This window comes from Carassius gibelio, chromosome B12 (assembly GCF_023724105.1).
Source record: "Carassius gibelio isolate Cgi1373 ecotype wild population from Czech Republic chromosome B12, carGib1.2-hapl.c, whole genome shotgun sequence".
NCBI classification, from domain to species: domain Eukaryota; kingdom Metazoa; phylum Chordata; class Actinopteri; order Cypriniformes; family Cyprinidae; genus Carassius; species Carassius gibelio.
In genome coordinates this window covers 13,922,388-13,945,915 of record NC_068407.1, presented here as the reverse complement: position 1 = coordinate 13,945,915, position 23,528 = coordinate 13,922,388, and the positions used below count along the sequence as shown (strand labels likewise).

The 23,528-nt window shown below is 42.0% G+C and overlaps 1 protein-coding gene across 1 annotated transcript; it reads right to left on the bottom strand.

Moving 5' to 3' along the window:
• Positions 1 to 61: 61 nt before the first annotated feature.
• On the bottom strand, positions 62 to 22,907 carry tex2l (testis expressed 2, like). The gene is made up of 12 exons (XM_052570117.1): positions 22,546 to 22,907; positions 14,698 to 16,002; positions 13,084 to 13,284; positions 12,626 to 12,911; positions 9,901 to 10,133; positions 8,720 to 8,860; positions 8,439 to 8,538; positions 7,304 to 7,436; positions 3,228 to 3,362; positions 2,463 to 2,675; positions 1,246 to 1,366; positions 62 to 993 (listed from the first exon to the last, which is right to left on the bottom strand). Exons 2-12 carry the CDS (start codon positions 15,991 to 15,993, stop codon positions 829 to 831), a joined length of 3,024 nt encoding a protein of 1,007 aa, XP_052426077.1. The 5' UTR covers positions 15,994 to 16,002; positions 22,546 to 22,907; the 3' UTR covers positions 62 to 828.
• Positions 22,908 to 23,528: the final 621 nt, after the last annotated feature.

Sequence of the window (23,528 nt, the reverse complement as noted above, 5' to 3'; positions counted from 1 at the left end):
TCCAAAACAACGACAACAAAAACAGACATCCGGGTGTTCCACAATCACAACATGAGTGACAAATGATGATAGAAAGTTTATTTTTTGGGTTAACTATCCCTATAAGGGCAGCACAACACACATTTTTACAGATTTACTGAGAAAAAAGCATGATGGTAAACAAAATAGTGAAGATATTCTTTGCACATTCCTTCGACAGCTTTGAGAAGTTAATAAAGTGAGACATTGATGCGAATGCATAAATATGAAAAAGATAAACTTTTTTGTAACATTCAAATGCCTGCTTAAGTTCAGATATTACAATCTTGAAGTGACACTTGACAAGTAAATGTGAAATCGTACAAAAACTGTCTTTGATATTAAATTATAATTTATGAAGTAAAAAGCAAACACTGTAATGTAAGACTTTTTTTTACTCAAAAGAGTTGTATTTCATTCTAAATATGATTTCTTAAATAAATTTGATAGTTTTTGATTATTACTTATGCTTATTTGTCTAATTTAAGCCATTGTGGAAGTTCATAAACAGTTGTCCTCAGGAAATAAACAAAATAAAGTTATAAAATGGTTTATTCACACATTAAGCCACTGGTATGTTAAGAATAACTGACTTTGATTTCTGGGATGTTAGGAATTTTACAAAGAGTGCCTTGTAATGACTGTATAAGGAGATGTCTGATATATTTAGAGAGAATATGTGTGAGAGCTTAGTGCTGTGATGTTTAAATGAAGCTGAATGAATGAAGCTTACACTGCTAGAAGTTTGTTGAAGTTAAATGAGGGAGTTCTGTTACTGGTGTATTGTCATGTCTGTTCCACAAGGAGGCACTACTGTAGTTCTGCAGAATGTTCCAGATCACATCTGTCAGTGGAGGCCATAGAGGAATGCTGGGAGAGCTTTTCAGGGTGTTGTGGGAAAGCTGGCAGCTCATCCATCCCAGAGTGCATTAGCGGCAGGTAAATGTCATCCATGTTGGGCAAAACAAAAACTTTCTGGAAAAATAATTGTTGTGGGGGTCAATATAAACATTTTAGATTATAATTACAAATAATTATCTTTGCATTGCCTGCCTTCTGATCCCAACTTTAGGAAAGACAAAGTGAATGGACTTAAAAAAAAAAAAAAAAAAAAAAAAAAAGTTCCAGACCACGCCAGAAATATCTTTGTAAATTAGTTGCCATATGCTTAACATGTTCACCAATTTATAGTGAAGCTCCTGAGATCATAATATAATTAAAACAAACCTGAAACTCATCCTTCAGCTTTTTTTCAATCCATTCAGTTACATGACAGAATGTCACTTCTCGCTCTCCCAGTTTGGGTCTGACTCTTAGATCAAGCTTCGGGGGTCCGCAGAAACTGTACCTGAGAGAGAAACAAAAAATGCATGCATCCAAAGACATGTCTGCAGGGCATATAATGATTAATAGGCAAAGAGTGGGCCAATTTCCAACTCTTAAAGTGCACTTCTTTTGATTTGTTGAAAAAAAAAAAAACTATAAAGGCACATGTAAAGTACTTGATTAGAATTTTATCTGTAGTTTGTTCACATATTTTAAACACACAAAATTGAAAATTTGTAATTACAAATGCATCCAAATAAATAACATGTTTCAATAGAATGATGATAAAAGTATGTATTAGTTTGCCAAAGATTCTTGTTAGTATATTTGTCAGTAAACTTTAAACATACTTTAAAGACAAAGGAAGTAATTATAAAATTGCATATAAAGATCTGCTAAAGTCCTACTCAATAAGTTCCAAACCGACTCAAATAATTCAGCTAATTGCATTTTATATAATATTCGGTTTGAACTTAAGGCTATTCTTTTAAAGAATAAGTAGTATTTTGGTAACCCTTTATTTTAAGAACCAATTTTCACTATTGTTGCTTTTTAGCATGCATATTACTAGCATATTGGCTGTTTACTACTTATAAAGCATTTATCAATGCCTTATTCTGCATTCCCATATTTTAGATCTCTTTACTACAAACCCATACCTAAATTTAGCAACCACCTTGCTATAGTAACTATTAAGCAGCAAACTGGGAGTTTATTGAGAGAAAACTCTTAGTTAATTGTGAATATGTGTTCCCTAATCTAAAGTGTTACCAGTATTTTTATTATTTTACTATCAGATACTTCTTTTTGTTTCAAAAGCCTGCTCCTCATAACTGCACCTGAAACATCACATATCTTCTGTCTGGCTGCGACTGCATCACTGAACTCATCAAATCTCGCCCAGTTAGTACAGTGTTACACTTGTCTCTAATCCATAAACCTCAAATTGAAATGTAATTACAACAAAGTCAAACCTTCAAGATTGAATGGCACCAAACTTTAAGGAGCATGATTGCTCTAGATAATCTCTGCAGACGCTGTGTAAGCTTAAGCAAAGCTTCAGTCCCTAATGCAACATTAACAGCGTACGTGTTCAAGTGAGTGAGAATGGCTCGTACCATATTCTGTCGGTGGGGGGAGGAGGAACGTTGATGGCGAGTGTTCCAGAGAGCTCTTGAACTTCCACAGCCAGCAGCAGAGGGGTGTTGGACATTTCTTCAATCTTTTTTTTAATGTACTCATTTTCTGTGGCCTTCTGGAAATACTTCGACTTGGCAATCTTGTCGACAAATCTCAAAATCCGCCTACTAGTACTGCCTCCAGCTGCAGTCCTGTGGGAAGCAAAGTAAATTATTCATCAGGTGGCCTTGATTTATTTTAAGTTGCATTTATTGTCAAAGAGATGATGCTATATAGACATAATTCACCCCAAAATCATGTCACTCCAAACCTGTATTATTTTTATGGCTGGAACACCAAAGAAGTTATTTAGTGAAATGTCCAAGCTGCTCTTATCCATACACTGAAAGTGTGGACGGTTGTTCCTGGTCATCAGCTACTTTCATTGTGTGTACAAGAAGCAGCATGGACATACTCCTAAAAAATCTCAATATAGAGTCCATTATAAAAAAGAAAGTCAGAACAACTACAGAACAGAACAGAACAACTTGAGGGTAAAAAATTTATTTTTATCAGATTTCATTTTTGAGTGAACCACCCCTTTTAAGGACATGAGTGGTGTCAGCAAGACACATACATCTTGATGTTTCATTTACAAAAACAGCATTTCTGACATACATCTCCTCCGAATAATACAGAGTTGCGAGATCTCAGAGAATAATTGTTTAATGAATAACATGAATGGTCTATTAAATAAGAATTACCCCTCAACACCAGGTACAGCCTTTTCATTCAGACTTCCTTGAGTGTCAGCAGATGAAACTTCCTCTTCATCAGAAGATCCTGCACTTGATGATTCCTCTTCACTGTCAGCCAGCACAGAGAGCCTGGACCTGCTACTGCAGAACACATCCAGACAGGACCTCATCATTACGAGATATCATGAACATACACCCACAAACAACACTAGGATGGTACTGAGTCTACGAAACAACATACAGCATACAGTGGGCTCCAAAAGTCAATGAAAATATTTTGATTTAAAAAAAAAGAAGCATAACATGCCACAGTATAAAACAAAAATATTATTGTCCAAAATTTTGGAGTTTGGAGTTTTTTTTACTCTTGCTCACAATGGCTGTATTTATTTGACCAAAATACAGTAAAAACATTAATAATGATTAATAGTAAAAAAACTGTTTTCTATTTAGAGCTGCAGTAGGTAAATTTTGTAAAAATATATTTTTTTACATATTTGTTAAACCTGTCATTATGTCCTGACAGTAGAATATGAGACAGATAATCTGTGAAGAAATCAAGCTCCTCTGGCTCCTCCCAGTGGTCCTATTGCCATTTGCAGAAATTCATCCTCTCCCGGTAAAAAACAACCAATCAGAGCTGCGGTCCGTAACTTTGTTTATGTTCAAAATGTAGAAAAATGTATATAATAGGCGAGTACACCATGAATCCATTTTCCAAACCGTGTTTTTAGCTTGTCCTGAATCACTAGGTTGCACCTATAATAAGTGTTTATATTCGGACTATTTTAGATTGCTTTGGGGGTACCACAGCGGAGTAACCAAGTACCTTTGTGATTCTTCATAGACATAAACAGAGAGAAGTAGTGTCACAGTGTGTCTGGTCTGTGTATCCCTGGGTGTCCACTAGAGGTCTCACTTCTCCTTATCGTCACTGTTCATTGTTTTCAGCTTTTTCCACTTTCATCATTTGCACCTGTCTATAAATACCAGGTTTGTTTCTGTCTTTGTTACGGAGTCCTTGTTTGATGTCAGTGAGTTACATGTCCGTCACTCTTGCCTTGTCTTGCCTTGCCCTGTGTTCGTGTACTGTTTATGTTCTGTTTTGGATATCCTGGTTTTGACCCTGCTTTGCTTGACTACCCATTTGGATTACCCTTATTAAACAAGCTTCATACCTGCATTTGGTTCTCTCCTCATTCCTCGCATCACGAGACGTGACAGAAGGACTCCGTCACAAAGAGAACCAGCGGTATGTCTGTATGGCCGCTGACTCTTTTTTAGAGTATTTCTCCACGCTGTCACAGATCCTAGAAGTTCCCAAAACTGTTCATGTCAAAGCTGCTGAGCCAGCGCCACAACCCAAGATGACTGTCAGTCCAGCGCCACAGCACAAGAGAGCCGCTAACCCAGCGCCAATGCCCAAATTGGCCACAAGTCCAGCGCCACAGTACAAGATGGCCGCCAGTCCAGTGCCACAACCCAAGATGGCCGCCAGCCTAGCGCCACAGCCCAAGATGGCCGCCAGCCTAGCGCCACAGCCCAAGATGGCCGCCAGCCTAGCCCCACAGCACAAGATGGCCGCCAACCCAGCACCACAGCACAAGATTGCCGACTCAACGCCTGAGTCGCCAGTCAAGGTGCCATCGACTCGCCGTCATAGTGGGTGGAGGACAAGGAGACAGGCGTCTACCGTTCCTCAAGGCCTGGAGAACGTTCCCGAGCGGGTTGCTGCCATCCAGGAGGACATTACCGAGTGGGCCGCTTCCGTCCAGGAGGACGTTTCCGAGCGGATCGCTGCCGTTACCGAGGCGGTGCCCGAGGTGGTACCCGAGGCTGTTCTGGAGTCCGAGACGGTGACCGATGGTGTTCCGGAGGTCAAGGCGGTGCCCGATGCTGTTCCAGAGGATGAGGCGGTGCTCGATGCTGTTCCAGAGGTCGAGGCGGTGGCTGATGCTGTTCCAGAGGCCGAGGTGGTGCCCGATGCCGAGGCGGTGCTCGATGCTGTTCTTGTGATCGAGGCGATGCCCGATCATGTTCCGAAGGCCGAAGTGGTGCTCGATGGCGAGGCGGTGCCCATTGCTGTTCCGGAGGTCGAGGCGGTGCCCGATGCTGTTCTGTAGGTCGAGGTGGTGCCCGATGCCGAGGCGGTGCCCGAGGTCGTTCCGAATGCGGTGCCCGATGCTGTTCTGGAGGCCGAGGCGGTGACCGATGCTGTTCCGGAGGCCGAGGCTGTGCCCGATGTCGAGGCGGTGCCTGAGGCGGTTCCGGAGGCCGAGGCGGTGCCCGAGGCCATTCCCGATGCGGTGCCCGAGACCGATCCCGAGGCCGTTACCGAGGCGGTGCCTGAGGCCATTCCCAATGCAGTGTCCGAGGTCGCTCCCGATGCTTTGAACGAGGCGTTGCCAGAGACCGTTCCAGAGACAGTGCCCGAAGCCAAGGCGCCTCAGGTCTTCACAGACAGTCCAGAGTTTAGTCAGATTCCCGTGGACTCTCCGGAGTCGGGTCAGGTTCCGGTGGACTCTCCGGAGTTGAGTCAGATTACGGTGGACTCTCCGGAGTCGAGTCAAGTTCCCGTGGACTCTCAGGAGTCGAGTCAGGTTCCGGTGGACTCTCAGGAGTCGAGTCAGGCTCCGGTGGACTCTCAGGAGTCGAGTCAGGTTCCGGTGGACTCTCAGGAGTCGAGTCAGGTTCCGGTGGACTCTCAGGAGTCGAGTCAGGCTCCGGTGGACTCTCAGGAGTCGAGTCAGGTTCCGGGGGACTCTCCGGAGTCGAGTCAGGCGTTTGTGGACCCTCCAGAGCCAGGACCAGTCACCGATGACCCTTCAGAGCCAAGTCAAGTCACTGGGTGGTCTGCTGCTCCGCTCTGGGGGACTCCAGCCTCAACCATGGGGGCGTGTTGGTCATCTGCTCCGCCCTGGGGGACTCCGACGTTGACCATGAGTACGTGGTGGTCATCTGCTCCGCCCTGGGGGACTCTGGCGGCGACCACGTGGACATGGTGGTCTTCCGCTCCGCCCTGGAGGGCTCTGGCCTTGACCACGAGGACGTGGTGGTCATCTGCTCCGCCCTGGGGGACTCCGAGGTTGACCACGAGGACGTGGTGGTCATTCGCTCCGCCCTGGAGGGCTCTGGCTTTGACCAAAAGGCTGTGGTGGTCTTCGGCTCCGCCCTGGTGGGCGCCACATGTGTTCCTTATGGACTTCTGTTTTGTGTATTTGAGTTCTGTGATGTTTCTGTCTGTTCCCCTTAGTTTGTCTGGCCCTCCATCACTCCCCCTGAACCTCCTCTGGTCCTCCTCCCTCCTGGTCCTTTTTGTTCTGTTTGGTGTGTCTGAGGAGCATCTGGTAGCTGCTCCTTAGAGGGGGGTAATGTCACAGTGTGTCTGGTCTGTGTATCCCTGGGTGTCCACTAGAGGTCTCACTTCCCCTTATCGTCACTGTTCATTGTTTTCAGCTGTTTCCACTTTCATCATTTGCACCTGTCTATAAATACCTGGTTTGTTTCTGTCTTTGTTACGGAGTCCTTGTTTGATGTCAGTGTGTTACATGTCCGTCACTCTTGCCTTGTCTTGCCTTGCTTTGCCTTGCCCTGTGTTCGTGTACTGTTTATGTTCTGTTTTGGATATCCTGGTTTTGACCCTGCTTTGCTTGACTACCCGTTTGGATTACCCTTATTAAACAAGCTTCATTCCTGCATTTGGTTCTCTCCTCGTTCCTCGCATCACGAGACGTGACAAGTAGTTCCGGCTACGATGTTCTTCCGCAAGATGCTAGCAGTTCTGTTTATTTACCGCTAGAGCGTCAAAAGTTACCTACTGCAGCTTTAAATGTATTTTTTTATGTAATTTATTCCTCTGATGACACATCTCAGTTTTCAGCAACCATTAATTGGTCACATGATGGTTATTTGGTGCTCAAGAAAATTTTTATTAATTGAGTTCCATTAATGTCTTTCAAAAAAAAGGACTCCGAAATGTTGTATGGTATAGGTTACATCATAGACTTGTGTCTATGCTGTGATGAGATAATGATATATTGAGATATAATGAATAATATAAATGTTATTCTCCAAAAACGTACAACACATTAATGGTCTCCAACTCTGTCTCTGCCTCGGGGACTCCCTCCTTCCCAAGTTTGGAGAGGTTGATTTTGGTCTCTAGAGTCATCTGCAGTGCTCCTGTGTACTCCACCTCCAAATGTAACCAAAGGCCTGACACACAAACACAAGACAGGTTTATTGTTTTCCTGAAATATAATATAGCAAAAGTACCAGGTTAAAAAAAGTACACTTCAATAATGTACTTAAAGTGCTCTGTTTTCCTTACTAAAAACAATTCTTTAGTACTTCTTAAGATCAACTAAGTGAACTCAACTGTGCTATTTTGGGACACCATGAAGATTAACTAAAATGTGCTTTTAACTATATATATATATATATATATATATATATATATATATATATATATATATATATATATATATATATATATACCACTTGTATTTAAAAAAAAAAAGCAAATTTAAGTACATATTCATGGTTTCCCAAAATAGCACAGTTGAGTTCACTTAGTTGATCTTAAGTTTATCTCAAGAAGTACTGAAGAATCCTTTGTAGTATATTAAGTACAAAATTAGTGTGCGAAAATAGATCACTTTAAGTAAATTATGGAATTGTACTGTAGTACCACCACTATATGTGTGTAGTGAAAATTAAAGTGATGTGATCTGTTTATGGATGAAATTTCAAATAATTATAGTGCCATAAAACGCTCACATGTCTACTAACACATTTTACAAATCCATAAATGGGATGAGACCAGAGCCAGGGAGCCAGACTCTGTCGAAAGCCATTAGGTGTTACATAACACCCAGAGATCATGAGGCGGAGAGAAAACGACGCATGCTGTGCCCCACACAATAATAACTTCACTCCTCATGAGGATAATACATCCCCCATATGCTACACAGTGATCATTTTACCATACAGCTGAGTGCATAAACACACATGTGCACTTGCTCGCAGACATGCTGCTATTCGCTGAGGAGCATGATGTGATGTTATGTGCTTCTTTGATCCCTGATATTACAGAAGGATAATAACCTTTCATCTGCTGCTCAGTGCAGGAACATAATAACATATACGCTCAACAGTCCTGATGGATGAATGACCTAATCTGCTCTTTTATAAGAGGCTCTTAGGAGCCTCACCAACCTCTGCTGTTGATCTGTGGTAGAGATGTGCCTGTTATCTGGGGCATGCTGGAGCCCATGGCCAGTTCGGTGAGGGTCAATTCATCCATGAAGTAAGGCAACTGTGGAAAAAAAGGGTAAATTCACACAAAAGCACTTGCAGACGTGGTAGGAATATTAATATCATAAGCTATTGATTCCACTTTTCGAAACCATGCTTGAGGAAGATTATAAAAAAGAGCATTAGCTCCACACACTTTGTCCAGTTAAAGAACATCCTGTAATTCCTGTGTGTTCTCTTACCCGAATTTTGCTCAGCTTTCGCTGAATCTTCTGTTGGACTTTATCAGCCCAGTACTTCTCATGGAGGAAGTCCCAAAAGATCCGACCAATTAGTGCATTCAACCAGTCAGGTTTTGTGTCATCCTCATGGCAACAAAAGGTCTGCTCCAAAAGGGGTGATGGAAGAAAATGTTTTGGATTCATGAAGATTCAATGAAGATACACTGTGCCACTTTTCAAATAAATTGTTCTCTAAGCTTGGAGAAATGAGATATGAGAGGTTAATATATTACTACTTAATATATTTCAAGATAATTTAACTATTAACTGAACTGAACCATGTTAGGGTAAACTGTGTCAGGTCAAGAGGTATAATATTGTTGAACATATGACATGTTTGCATTACATTAATGAGCTTGCTATGCTGAATTGTTGTGCAGTATGTTAAAGGGAGAGTTCACACCAAAATTTAAATTTCCTCATTTTGTTCCAAACCCATAAGACCTTTATTCATCTTCAGAACACAAATAAAAATATTTTTGATGAAATCCAAGAGCTTTTTGACCTTGCATAAACAGCAACACAACTGACTGGTTCATGGCCCAGAAAGTTAGTAAGGACTTTGTTAAAATAGTCCATGTGACATCAGTGGTTCAACTTAATTTTATGAAACTACGAGAATTCATCTCATGCAAATTCAATAAATCTGCAATTTAAAAGGATTAAAAAAATTAACATAAATGAAAAATAAGCAGATTTATAAATCCCATTCCTAACTTTGATGTTTTATAATTTTGGAATGGGGTTACATTTCTCTACTAGTTTAATATTTTAGAAAATTTAGAAAGCAGTAAAATGTTTTTCAATATTTTGTAATAGTATTTCCTGCATTTGGAGGTAAAACTCACTGTCATTTTTAGCCGCTGTCTCTAAGCATCTGACACACTTCTCACACCCCACAGGAAAAAGCAGCATTTAATAATTCATGGTTGATCTTTAGCCAAATATTTTACTGAATTGTACACATTAGCAATTCAACAGCATGTAAAGCCACCCTTGATAACTGCAGTTTGACATACCTGCCATGCAGACTATTTATTCTGACATGCTTTGGTGGAATTTTTGTATCATCTGTATATCACAGGCTTTTTTACATGGTCATGTGACAAAATTGACACAAAGCCTCTTTGTTTAAAGCTCACCTGTTCTTTTTGAGTAGGGCTGCCCTGGGTGCTGCTTTGGCAGGGGCTTTGCAGTGGACTGGCATGTGCTGAGAAGATGAGACTGGTCATGTAAGAAGTATAGTCTGGTATAATGTTCTCTTTTACTCTGCCAGCCAAATCACTATGGTACACATCTTCACTGCTGTCCTTGACTGAGCTTTCATCACCATGTGACAGTCCCCAAGAGTTCTCCTCATGCACTGCAGATTTATCTACAGAGCAAAAGAAAATTCAGAAATAAAACAATTGTGTAACTTAATGTTAGCAAAACATTTTTAAAATGTTATTTTCTCAGCTCAGGCAACTTCTTTCTTTATACTTTACAAGACTGTACAAAATGGCTTCTGTATAGACACTTTTATTTGTATAATTGATACATTAAATAGATAATTTGCATATTACATTATAGTAATATAAAATAATATTATAACATTATTATTAACTATATTGAATAATATTCAATTAATATATTAAATATTTTATATATGGCATATATTCATTCAACATTTTGACAACCACAAAATGTTCCTTTATGAATTAGATCGATAGAAATGTTGTGATGCATAAATTACCATAAAAGCCTGATCTGTCAAATATGATACATTAAAAAACATATGCAATAACATTTTTGACGTATTTTGTCAAATTGTGTTTGATGCAATTTATGTACTGTATGTTCAGTTCACTTAAAAGGGTTGGTTCACCCAATAATCAAAATTATGTCATTAATGACTCACCCTCATGTCGTTCCAAACCCGTAAGGCCTCCTTTTATCTTCGGAACACAGTTTAAGATATTTTAGATTTAGTCCGAGAGCTCTCAGTCCCTCCATTGATACTGTGTACGGTCTACTGTCCATGTCCAGAAAGGTAAGAAAAAAACGTCATCAAAGTAGTCCATGTGACATCAGAGGATCAGTTAGAATTTTTTGAAGCATCGATAATACATTTTGGTCCAAAAATAGCAAAAACACCGACTTTATTCAGCATTGTCTTCTCTTCCGTGTCTGTTGTGAGAGAGAGTTCAAAACAAAGCAGTTTGTGATATCCGGTTCATGAACGAATCATTCGATTGAGCCACATAAAAAAAAATTACCAGCTTAAGGGTGTACTCACACTAGCCAGTTTGAACCGTGCCCGAGTGCGTTTGACCACCAAAGCGCGGTTCGTTTGACTAGTGTGAGTGCTCCGAATCGTGCCTGGGTGCGGCTCGATTAGCCGGCCCTGGCCCACTTGGAAGAGGTGGGCCAGAGCACAGTTCAGTTGGACTCGGTTCGCATGCAGTGTGAGCGCTAACCGTGCCGGAGCACGGAAAAGGACGCTTTGCATCACGGTTTTGCGACGCTCCAAAACCAACATGGCAGGGAAAGGGTCGCTTTGGTCTACGGCTGAGGTGCAAAACGCATAAAAACTAAAAACTGCAAAGTCCTTGCTGCACTTCAGCTGGTACCTTGCAAACATCCTCATACGAGCAGCACGATTACGTCAAAATTTTCGCGCCACTAAGGCGACACATCTGTTTAACAACAGGCTGTGGACCAAACAACACAAAATTATCCACAAAGAAAACAGAGCGATGCACTCCATTGTGTTCAGAGAACGCCGCTCTTCCTGTTTATCCCGAAACCGTCGCACCATAATGACGTAAGCGTGCTCCGGCACGAATGCTGAAACCCTATATGTGAGTGCAGGCCAGAGGGGGAGTGGGGAGGGGGGACAATCGTACTCGGGCCCGGTTCATGGCAACCATGCCTAGTGTGAGTACACCCTAAGTCATTTGTGGATTAATGTGTATTGGAGACGCGAACCGTTTAAAACGATTCAGTTCGATTTGGTGAACTGGTTCAAAAAGGTCCAGTTATATCGAATGATTTGTTCACAAACCGGATATCACAAACTGCTTTATTTTGAACTCTCTCACAACAGACACGGAAGAGAAGACAATGGTGAATAAAGTCTTTACCAAATAAAGTTTTTACCAAAATGTATTTTCGATGCTTCAACAAATTCTAACTGACCCTCTAATGTCTGGACATTCAAATTTCTGGACATGGACAGTATACCGTTCACACAGTTTCAATGGAGGGACTGAGAGCTCTCGGACTAAATCTAAAATATCTTAAACTGTGTTTTGAAGATGAATGGAGGTCTCACAGGTTTGGAGCGACATGAGGGTGAGTCATTAATGACATAATTTAGATTTTTGGGTGAACTAACCCTTTAAAGGGAGTTCTCCCAAAAATGAAAATTCTGTCATTAATTTCTTATTAATCAGAGCTTTCTGACACTGCATAGGCAACAACACAACTGACGTGTTCAAGGCCCATAAAGGTAGTAAGAACATCAATGGTTCAACCATAATGTAATGAAACTATGAGAAAGAGCAAAAAAAAAAAAAAAATAATAATAATAATGACTTTAATCAATGATTTCTTCTCTTCTGTGTCAGTCTTCGACACACGTTCATGACAAGGCATGTGACTTTTTTATTGATGTCCATACTACCTTTCTGGGCCTTGAATGAAACAATTCCCTTGCTGACTATGGGAGGGTCAGAGAGCTCTTGGATTTCATCAGAAATATCTTAATTTGTGTTCCGAAGATGAACAAAGGTCTTACCGCGTTTGGAACAACATGAGCGTGAATGAGTTTTCATTTTTGGGTGAACTATCCCTTTTAAGTTCAACTAATTTCATTTTTACTACCAGATATAGATTCAGAATGGTTCTCTTCATTGTGAATGGATGCAGAAAACAGTTGATGGAACCATTCTTCTTTCTCCCGCCCTGTGCGTCCAAAGAGGTACAGTGTGAGAGGATGGGAAACATTTGTCGTAGGCCCCGGGTGTTTCTCTACTTTCTGAGCCTCCTCCTGACCGTGTGCCATCTCGTCTTCCTCCACAGCTCTTTCTCCTTCAGCCAAACTTATACAGATTGGATACTTCCTGTTCCACACTCTCTTGTGTGCCAAAGCCAGTGGCAGAAGAAATACCTGTTACCAAGGCAACAACTTCATTATAATTACGTGACATCTATGCAACATTCTGCCACATTAAAACTCCAGCCATTTGGGTTCAGAGACCATAAGTAGAACTGTGTCACACTACCACTGAAGGGCAATGCACGTCCTTCTACTAAGGTGTTAAAATCAGTGGTACACTGACCTTGCTGCCAGTGAGTCGAAATATCCGTGAGTGGGTGAAATTTTTTTCGTAACAGGGCTCGTCAAAGGTAGCCCAGCGGGGAATGTTGTTACGTGGGTAGTCAAGCCGCAAACAGGGTCCATCCAATGTGACATACACAGTGTGCATGAGTGATGGAAAGTAGGTCTCTGGATCATATGCGTACATCTCATTCATCCAGCCCTAGAATGCAGAAACATTTCACTTCAACTCAACTGTAATATATGAATTCTCACCACACAGTTTTAGGACAGAGACAGACAAACTAAAGAAGTGGGGCATTGGGATAAGCTCTGTAGCTACTGTAGTTAGCCGTGACAAGTAGTGGGTGTGTGTTATTCTCCATCAGACACAGAAGAGCAGAATTATTCACAGAAGCGAGTGGTAATGAGAGTTTTGTTCAGTCTTTGGAGAAAAGCAAGTTTAAGGCTTACTTTAGACACTGTGACATTCAACGCAGTGTGTTAAAAAAAGAACAATACTGATTCCCGAAGGACATGAGCCTTGACACACTGAAGTACAGGTTTTGGTTTAATAGCAGTCAGCAAGGCTGTTGTTACCTGTGGTGCTGTTCTATTGCTTTTCTTAGCATTTAACCCTATAGTGGAAACCCAACTACATGTCTTCTGCACCCTGGTGGATAATCTAGGCTATTTAGGAAGTAGAATAAATTGCCTGTCCAAAATTGTAAGTAGGTACTTATTTAAAGAAAAAAAAGTAATTACTTTACGATCACTAAAAAAAGGAAGTTATATATTTTTATAATATGTGTAGCATGAATTTAATCTGGATGTTCTACATTCACTATGTCATTATCATGGGATCTACCAAAGTCAGTTGTGTAGCTTCAATGCCATTCACAAATCCTCTACCATGGCCTCATGGGATAGTCGTGTCCATTGTATGCACACAGAATCACACCAGAAGCAGTAGGTCATCCAGGTACTTTTGCCTATGAGTATTGTGAATTCAGACATAGGTCTACTTCCTTTGTTACATATTCTTTTAATCTAGTATATACAGTATTAGGGAAGTATGCAATTTTGTATGCAGCCACAGTCATATAAAAAATATTAAATATAACATTTTATATTTATATTTATACTCTGCCTTGCAAAAATCTGGAGTTGTTCAGATATTTTTTATTTTATTTTAAATAAATCCCTTATGCTCACCAATGTTGCATTTTATTTTATTTTATTTTTTGTTAAAACTGTAAAGCAGTCAGATTGAAATATTACTTACAACTTAATTTTAAACATATTAAAATGTTATTTATTCCTGTGATGGCAAAGTTGAAATTTCTTCAGCGTCACATAATCACTCAATTAACTATTATAATGTCCTGATAATGTGCACAAGAAATTTATTTTTTTATTTTTATCAACTTAAATTTTACTGTATACCTTAATGAATAAAAGTTATCATTTATTTAAAGAAATTACTGACCTCATACTTTTGAATGGTAATGTACATACAAAAATTATTTTACTAACATATTTTGTTATATTATACGTTCTGTACCTTGCAAGTACAGATCATCACACCAATTAATTTTTTACAAAATATAAATATTTTAAAATGCATTATACTCACCTTGAGAGACGGTACGTTGCTCTGTAGAGCTTCAAAGAGAATATTATTATGAGAGGTCCCATGTAGTCTATGTTGTTGACTGGTGGGAAAGTGTTTCATGGAGCCCCATCGGATAAGCACAAGCCCCAACATTAATCCAAACACTAAACCAAGGAACAGGCCAGACCAATACGCTGACAGAGGAACAATAAAGTAGCAGTATGACAGAAACGCTACATAGGCAAGACCCACTCCTGGCACTGGAGAGGAGGCCTGTTCTGTCACATCTTCTGCCAAACCATCTTGATCAGTTCTATTCATATCTGTGCTCTGGGATGCACTGACGTGAGTGCTGGACTCCGTCACAGATCCAGTGTCTGCCTGTCTGCTATGGTGCTCATGGGAAAGCGAGGATTTCTGCACACACCGTTTGCGATGTCTCACAGGCCAGTTGCACTCCAGTAGAATCTCACTTTCTGCTTTCCTAGCACTTTTAGGAGATTCAGATACAGTCAGGTCACTGGTCGTTTTCCCAATTCCAAAGCCTTTGTAGCTTGGTGAGTCCACTGATCCTGTGCTCCTTTGGTGCTTGGGGCTTCCAACACTATCTTCACGCATGATCTTACTGAACATGCTCAAAGGTTCCTGCATGGCCTCCGAGAGCTTGCGTCGTGTGTCCTCCAGCTCCATTTTGAAGAAGCTGGCTTTGGGCTCGGTGGGGGATAAGTTGACTGGAGATGGAGGAGCGGTGCGGGAGTCACCGGTGCGGCTTTTGGGATGGGTGAATTGCGACAACAAGTGCAAATTGAGCTTGTTGTCAGACCTGGATTGAGACACCTCCGGCTCACTGCGAGAAAGCTCAGTGGAAATCGACTTCACGAGGCTGAGGAGCGGTTTGGGCTTTAGAGAAGACTCTTTCAGTTCCAGTTCTGTAGATAATGACTTCACTAAGCTGGCCAGGGGTCGGTGAGTGGGCGAGAGGAAGCCAGACCCCGGGGGGAAAGAGTTTCCCAAGGAACCCAGAGAAGATGGAGAAAGAGGAACATTGAAAGCAGGTGAGCTGAGACCCCATTCCCCCTCTGTTTGAATGTCGACCGAACATGGTCTTTGGTTTCGGAAGGAGCTAAGTGACTTTTTGCCATCACAGTCCAAGGTGAATATGAGGTCAGTGTCATCAAGATTGTCCCATTCACCCTCGGTGTCCGTCAGTTGGATTACTATGCCTCTCTGGTCAGTGTCCTTCTTCAGCTGTAAACCTGGTCTCTGGGTCCCACCGGCCAGTTTGTGAGTTCCTTCATTTCCTGTCATCCCTGCCATGATTTATCTCTACAGAGCAAAAGCAAAAAATCTTTGAGTCAGCAAAAAAGACAATTAAACTATTTTGCCTCAAGATATATGGACAACACAGTCATTTTGCTTCAACTTCCATCAGCAGTTTTTTAGAGCGTGACAGAATATGATGATTAAGAGGAAGATCTGTCTTTGGCAATGATCGTTTTGGACAAACCATTGACTGGATCAGTTTTGTGCTACAAAAAAAGTAACTCTTCTTCCTCAACAACAGTGGTTCTTAACAAGGCTTCTGAAAAGAGCATTTTACCTATGAGTATTATGAGTAAGATAACAAATCTTAATTAAATGCTTTAAAAACAAACAAAATCATATATAGTTTTCCCCTTCGACAGCTAGGCTTCTGGATTAACAAAATGAATCATGTTTAATTCATTTATTTAAACAGTCACAGATTGTATTATTAAAAAAGTTTGAAAACACCAATAATTTGGAGCTTTCAAACACCTCGTTGGACCTTTGAGTCAAAATCTCTATATTTGATGCCCCCTGAATAATGTCTAGAGTCTATAATTATTACATAATGCATTAGTAGGGTTTCAGAGATCTACCTACTCTGAAATTTTATAAAAAAATAATAATAACATTTGAATAAAGTTCATGCACTTTGTGCCTGATATCCTCTATGTATAAAAGGCAAAATAACAGAACTAGAACAATTATGCTGAACATTTGCATTTTCTCCGTTAATGTTCAATTTCAAGTAAATTTTCCTAATAAAGCACATTTATAACAGCCACTAGGCTGACCAAGGTACTTTACAGAAGAGAAAATTATAAAAACATACACAAAAAGCAAACCAGATAAAAATAAGAGCAACCCATTTAAAAATTATTGTACAAGAGTATTCGGTACACTAAGAAAAACAAATAGGTTTTAGCAAGGACTTAAAAACACTAGGGTATTCCAAAGTCGTGGCACCTGCCACTGCAAATGCATGCTCCCCTCTACGCTTAAGTCTAACATGTGAAACTACCAACAAAGCCTGGTCGCAAGATCTTAGGCTTCTAGTTGGAGTGTATAAATCAAGTAATTCAGAGATGTAAACAGGAGCTAGGTAATATAAAGGTTTATAAACAAAGAGAAGAATTTTAAAATCTATTGTCTGATGAACCGGCAACCAGTGTAGAGATCTGAGAATTGGAGTGATGTTTTCATGTTTGCGACACTTCAGAAGTAGTCTGGCTGCAGCGTTTTGGACTAGCTGAAGGCGTGCAATTTGAGATTTCAATATACTGTAATATAAGGAATTGCAGTAATCTAGCCAAGATGTAATAAACGCATGAACAGCCATTTCTTGAGCTTTGGGAGTGAAAAAGTCTCTGATTTTAGACAGTAGGCGAAGTTGATGCAACCGATAATGAAGGAGATATGTTTATCAAATTTTAAATGCTATTTGACAAGAACACCTCTAGGGTCCACACCTGTGATTTAAAAATTTATAAACTGTCCAAATCAGGGCATAAATACTGAGAATTCTCATTAGAACCAAGAACAATTACTTCGGTCTTCATTTAAGAAGAGGAAATTTTGGGCAAGCCATGATTTAACCTCCTTTAAACATTTCCAAAGAGAGTTAATCACTGCGGAATTGTTTCTTTTGATCGATAGATTTGAGTATTGTCTGCATAAAAATGAAAAGAGACACCATGTTTCCTAAGAATAGAGCCCAGAGGTAGCATGTAGAGAGAAAATAGAGAAGAAGCTAAGATAAAGTCTTGCAGAAGGCCACAGGTCAGAGGTACAGAGGAAGAGGTAAGGTATGACTTAAACCAATTAAGAATGCTAGCTTTTAGACCCTCCCAGGACTCTAGTCTGGATAATAGTGTGGAGTGGTCTATATTACATTTTCAGCATGTATGTTGGACACTAAAGTGCTGAAAATACACGTTGCCTATAAGATTTATTGTTTTCTTTCTGTGCTCGACAAAAGAAAAAATGAAGCCAATTGGCACATAAAAGAGGTTAGGTAACACTTAAATACACAATACACAAACATATTCATAGACCATAACAGAACCATTCAATTTTGCTTTGCCCATTAATTGTAATTAGTTTCCCTATAGGTGTCACACACCTGGACTCATTTAATGTGTTTTTGCCCATGACCCAGTTTCTGTCTTTCCGTGTTTGATTAGTTCCCAGGTGTGTCCATTCTCTTCCTCATGTGTTCCATGTCCCTGTTAATTTATGATTCCATCCACCTGTGTTTCCCCAATTATCCTTTGTACTTAAGCCTTGTCCTTTCAGTTCTGTTTTGTCGGGTCTTCATTTGCATTTGCTACTTACGTGTGTCTACCTCTGTGCTCCATGTTGGATATCCCCTGTGTTGGATATATTAAAAACCTTATTCCGTTTATCCTCGACTCCGTATTCCTTCAGGCAGCGTAAATCCGTGACAGAAGACCCGACCTAAAGAGAAAGTAGAAAACTGCGTCTTTCCCTCCGTTTTGCTTTCGTTTTTTCTCAGTCTTTTTGTTTTGTAGTGTTTCTATGGATCCCCTCTATCGTCCCGAATTCCTCATCCTTCTGCTGAAGCAGGAAGAACGCTCTCTCGAGGACCACACCAGATGGTTTCTCCTATTAGCAAATGCCACCAGCTACCCGGACGGCGCGCTCTGCACCTTCTACAACACCAGCCTGAACTCCAAATGCAGAGCGTTGTCGTCCGAAGATGGTCCTCGAGAGGATTTCGCCGCATACGTGGAGTGGACTCTGGCGAGAAATGGGTCACCTCTCACCGTCTGCCCCATAGAGGACCTCGCCAGCCCCACTCCCGACCCAGAGACCAGCCAGCCACCATCACGCCGCACGGAGCCAGAGCCCACCGCAGCCGCAGAGCCCGAGCCATCCACTGACAGGGAGCCGGAACTCGAGAGCGCGACTGACCAGGTGTGTGAGCCGGCAACACCGTGCATCGTGGGAGTCCTCGTGGAGATCGAGGGCGTGGAGGAAAGCCCTGCCCACACTCCTACGACTGAGGGTGAGCTGTATACAGTCTCTGAAGGTCATATGGAGCAAGCTCTGGATCTGATGGACTGGTCTATGGAGGTAATCCCTAATTTTCCTGTTTCCCCGCTGGTTCCGTCCAGCCCTGATTCCCCTGTATACCCTCTCAGTCTCCCACTCCTACCTCCTCCAGTCATTTCCTCTGCTCCATTTCCGCTGGTTCCGCCCAGCCCTGAGTTTTCTGTTTCTCCGCTGGTTCCGCCCAGCCCTGAGTTTTCTGTTTCTCCGCTGGTTCCGCCCAGCCCTGAGTTTTCTGTTTCTCCGCTGGTTCCGCCCAGCCCTGAGTTTCCTGTATCTCCGCTGGCTCCGCCCAGCTCTGAATCTTCTGTTTCTCCGCTGGTTCCGCCCAGCCCTGAGTCTTCTGTTTCTCCGCTGGTTCCGCCCAGCCCTGAGTTTTCTGTTTGTCCGCTGGTTCCGCCCAGCTCTGAATCTTCTGTGTCTCCGCTGGTTCCACCCAGCTCTGAATCTTCTGTGTCTCCGCTGGTTCCGCCCAGCTCTGAATTTTCTGTGTCTCCGCTGGTTATGCCCAGCCGTGATTTTTCTGTGTCTCCGCTGGTTATGCCCAGCCGTGATTTTTCTGTTTCACCACTGGTTCCGCCCAGCCCTGAGTCTTCTGTGTCTCCTGTATTCCCTCCCAGCCTCCCTCTCCCGCCTCCTCCCAAACCTGCTGGTCCCTCTACTCTTTCGCTGGTTCCGTCCAGTCCTGATCCTCCTGTCCTTCCTCCCATCCTTCCTCTCTGTCCTCCTCCTAGACCAGCCAGTTCCTCGCCATCCCTGCTGGTGCCAGTCAGTCCCGCAGCTCACCCTCAGTCCGCGCCATCGGGGCGCGATGGTTCGCCGCTGGACTGCCAGTCTCCAGCTCCGCCTTGGCGCGTTAAGGCCCTGTCTCCGCCTCCAGCCTCCGAGCCCTGGACTCCTCCTCGGTCCTTCGACCCAGCGGCTCCGCCTTGGCTCTTAGCTCCCTCGTCTCCACCGTGGCCTGTCATCCCACCTGCTCCACCGGGCTCCCTCGTCCCTCCGGCTCCACCTTGGTCAGTCGTCGACCATCCGCCGCCTCGGGACTCCACTCCTCTGGTTCCACCTCGTCACTCCATCCCTCCGGCTCTGTCAGGCTCCTCCTTCCCTCCGGTTCCACCTCCATCCTCGGTCACTCCGGCTCCACAGCGGTCTGCCAGGACCCCGCCTCCACCTTGGTCGCCTGAGCCTTCAGCTCCACCTAGGCCCTCCGGATCCTCGTCGTCACCCTGGCTCTGCGGCTGTGCTGCTCCATCTTGGGCTCCTCACCCACCGGTGCAGTCTCCGCCTGTCGGCCCCCTGGTGTCGTCGACCCTTCCTTCACCATGGCTCCTCCCGCCGTCGACTCCACCTTGGATCTCAGTCCTGGCTGGTCTCTGGTGGACCATCTGGCTCTTCCTGCTCCTGTCTCCTCCCTGGCTCCTTCCTCCATCTCCTCCCTGGCTCCTCCTTCTGTGGTCCCTGTCTGCTGGCCCCCTCCTGGAAGTCCGTCCTCCACCGGAACCTCCTCCCAAGTTCCCACCCACGCCTCCCTCTGTTGTTTCTACGGTGCGAGGACGCACCTACCGGGAGGGGGGAGTACTGTCACACACCTGGACTCATTTAATGTGTTTTTGCCCATGACCCAGTTTCTGTCTTTCCGTGTTTGATTAGTTCCCAGGTGTGTCCATTCTCTTCCTCATGTGTTCCATGTCCCTGTTAATTTATGATTCCATCCACCTGTGTTTCCCCAATTATCCTTTGTACTTAAGCCTTGTCCTTTCAGTTCTGTTTTGTCGGGTCTTCATTTGCATTTGCTAACTGTCACACACCTGGACTCATTTAATGTGTTTTTGCCCATGACCCAGTTTCTGTCTTTCCGTGTTTGATTAGTTCCCAGGTGTGTCCATTCTCTTCCTCATGTGTTCCATGTCCCTGTTAATTTATGATTCCATCCACCTGTGTTTCCCCAATTATCCTTTGTACTTAAGCCTTGTCCTTTCAGTTCTGTTTTGTCGGGTCTTCATTTGCATTTGCTACTTACGCTGCCTGAAGGAATACGGAGTCGAGGATAAACGGAATAAGGTTTTTAATATATCCAACACAGGGGATATCCAACATGGAGCACAGAGGTAGACACACGTAAGTAGCAAATGCAAATGAAGACCCGACAAAACAGAACTGAAAGGACAAGGCTTAAGTACAAAGGATAATTGGGGAAACACAGGTGGATGGAATCATAAATTAACAGGGACATGGAACACATGAGGAAGAGAATGGACACACCTGGGAACTAATCAAACACGGAAAGACAGAAACTGGGTCATGGGCAAAAACACATTAAATGAGTCCAGGTGTGTGACAATAGGCTGCAACATTCTAAAATACTACTTAATACATCAAGGGGAACCACAATGAGGGACTTATCTCTTAGTCAGGAAATAATGGGCCTTTCTACTTCAGTCAACAGAAGATCTAGCACTATCTTTCTAGGTCAAGTAAGGCATTTAAAAGTAAGTTAAAGACTGCCTTCTGTGGTTATGTAACCCTGTGACACCAATTCTCCAGCAACTGGCAAACTGTCTTTAATCCCTTCTTCATTCAAAATGGACTGATGAAATAATAAACCAACCGACTGTTCGAGGGCACATCTACATGAGGTATGTCAGACCTCTCTCATGTTGTTGGAGAGGTCTTTCCTTCTGAACGATCAACAATGCTGTATAGGCTATAAGTGTATAGAAATCTGCATAAACCATAATTTGGTGTGGTACAGTACAATAAAATATGATTGGTTTGTCTAAATTCCTATCAAATTGCAGCTATTATTCACAACAGGGTAAAAACACAATGTATGATGGAACATTCACTCCCTATAAATAGTTATTGATTATTAATTTAAGCTTAGGCAGACTTGGACACACAATGCCTTTAATCATCTCATCTGAGCTACTGTGTGTGGTAAAAAAAAAAAAAAAAAAAAAAAAAAAAAAAAAAAAAAAAACATGTTGATTGACAGCCAACTGGAAGGCGACCATCTGGACTAAACTATGATAGACAATAAACAGACATGTAACTTCTGTAGAATTTGTTACTGGTAAATGGAAAAAGATTGCATGCAAATGTGTTGATAATGTGTCATAATATACGTCATAAAATACTGTGAAATCCTTAAAATTCTTTCAGATCTGTCTGACAGACACAAAAAATATCTCAACAGATTAATAGCACTGCTTAGGCCTAATGTCAGATGAACTGGATTTGAACTCCAGCAAATGTTTCAGATGGATTAAATTCATTAATAATTCTCAGAGACACGTGCCAATGATGGAAACAAATACCGAGCAGTATGATAAACTTTAATTTGTTGCAAATGAACAGGCATCACAGCAGGTGATTCATCAAGGCAGCTGGTGTATTGCTTTGTAGGATTCATGCAAATCATAAAATATGAAGGATGCTCATTAAAGCAACTTTCTGTGAGTATGGAGATAATTTCAAAAAGAATGAACTCACCCAATTTCTGCACAATCGCCTGATCTCAAAAAAGAAAAAGAAAATCAGCTTTTGCCTTCTGTCAGTAACAGTGAGTCGCAGATCCGTTAATCATTCCCAGAGAAGAGACAGATGACACTTTCTCAAACCGTCTTGCGTGAATCGTAAGTCTCCACAGAGCTCGACATCAGACTTTATGATACAAGCTCAGTTAAAGAGCGATGTGCGCTCATGTCGTTCATTATATCCGCAGGGCTGTGCAGATGTGCATGTATCGCTCGGTAAACCTGGACTGTGCAGCGCGCAGATCCTCCGGAGTTCTGAAGTATTATTACACTTATGCAGTGCATCGCTGTTATATTACTGTGAAGCTGTGTATTCCCATAGAAACTAACTCCTCCCCCTCACAGGCTCCATCCAGATGTGATTTTGCGAGCAGCAGCTCCTCAATCTGATTATAGGAAGTATGGCTGGAGTCCACTTTAATCCCGATTTAAAAATAAATAAATAAATGAATAAACCCTGCCCCAACATCCATACGCTTATAGAGACACAACAAGACACTCCGATGACCCTAAAAACTCAATATTTGTCCTAATTTTGTTACCGCGACCATGCACAGCACTTCCAGAATTCATATATTACGATTATTGTCTGAAAATACTGGAAATGGTCACTGTTACAGTTTATTAGGCTGCATTTTATTAATTTTGGACAATAATAATTGAATTTAAAAAAGTTACTTAAACATGTTCTAATTTATATTTTTTCCCCTTAATCCACAAAACTGAGTCTTCACTCCAAACATATGTCTTATATACCAGTACAAATTAATATCCAGTTTAGTTAATTTGTTTACAGGGGCAGTGCACATTAATGAACATGACTGTAAATTTGCCAGAATTAGCCGAAAGCTTTTTTTTTTTTTTTTTTTTGACAGTGTCAAAAAGTAAAATAAATAGATAAATAAAAGTTATTTTATTATTAAAAGTAAATAGGCTAAC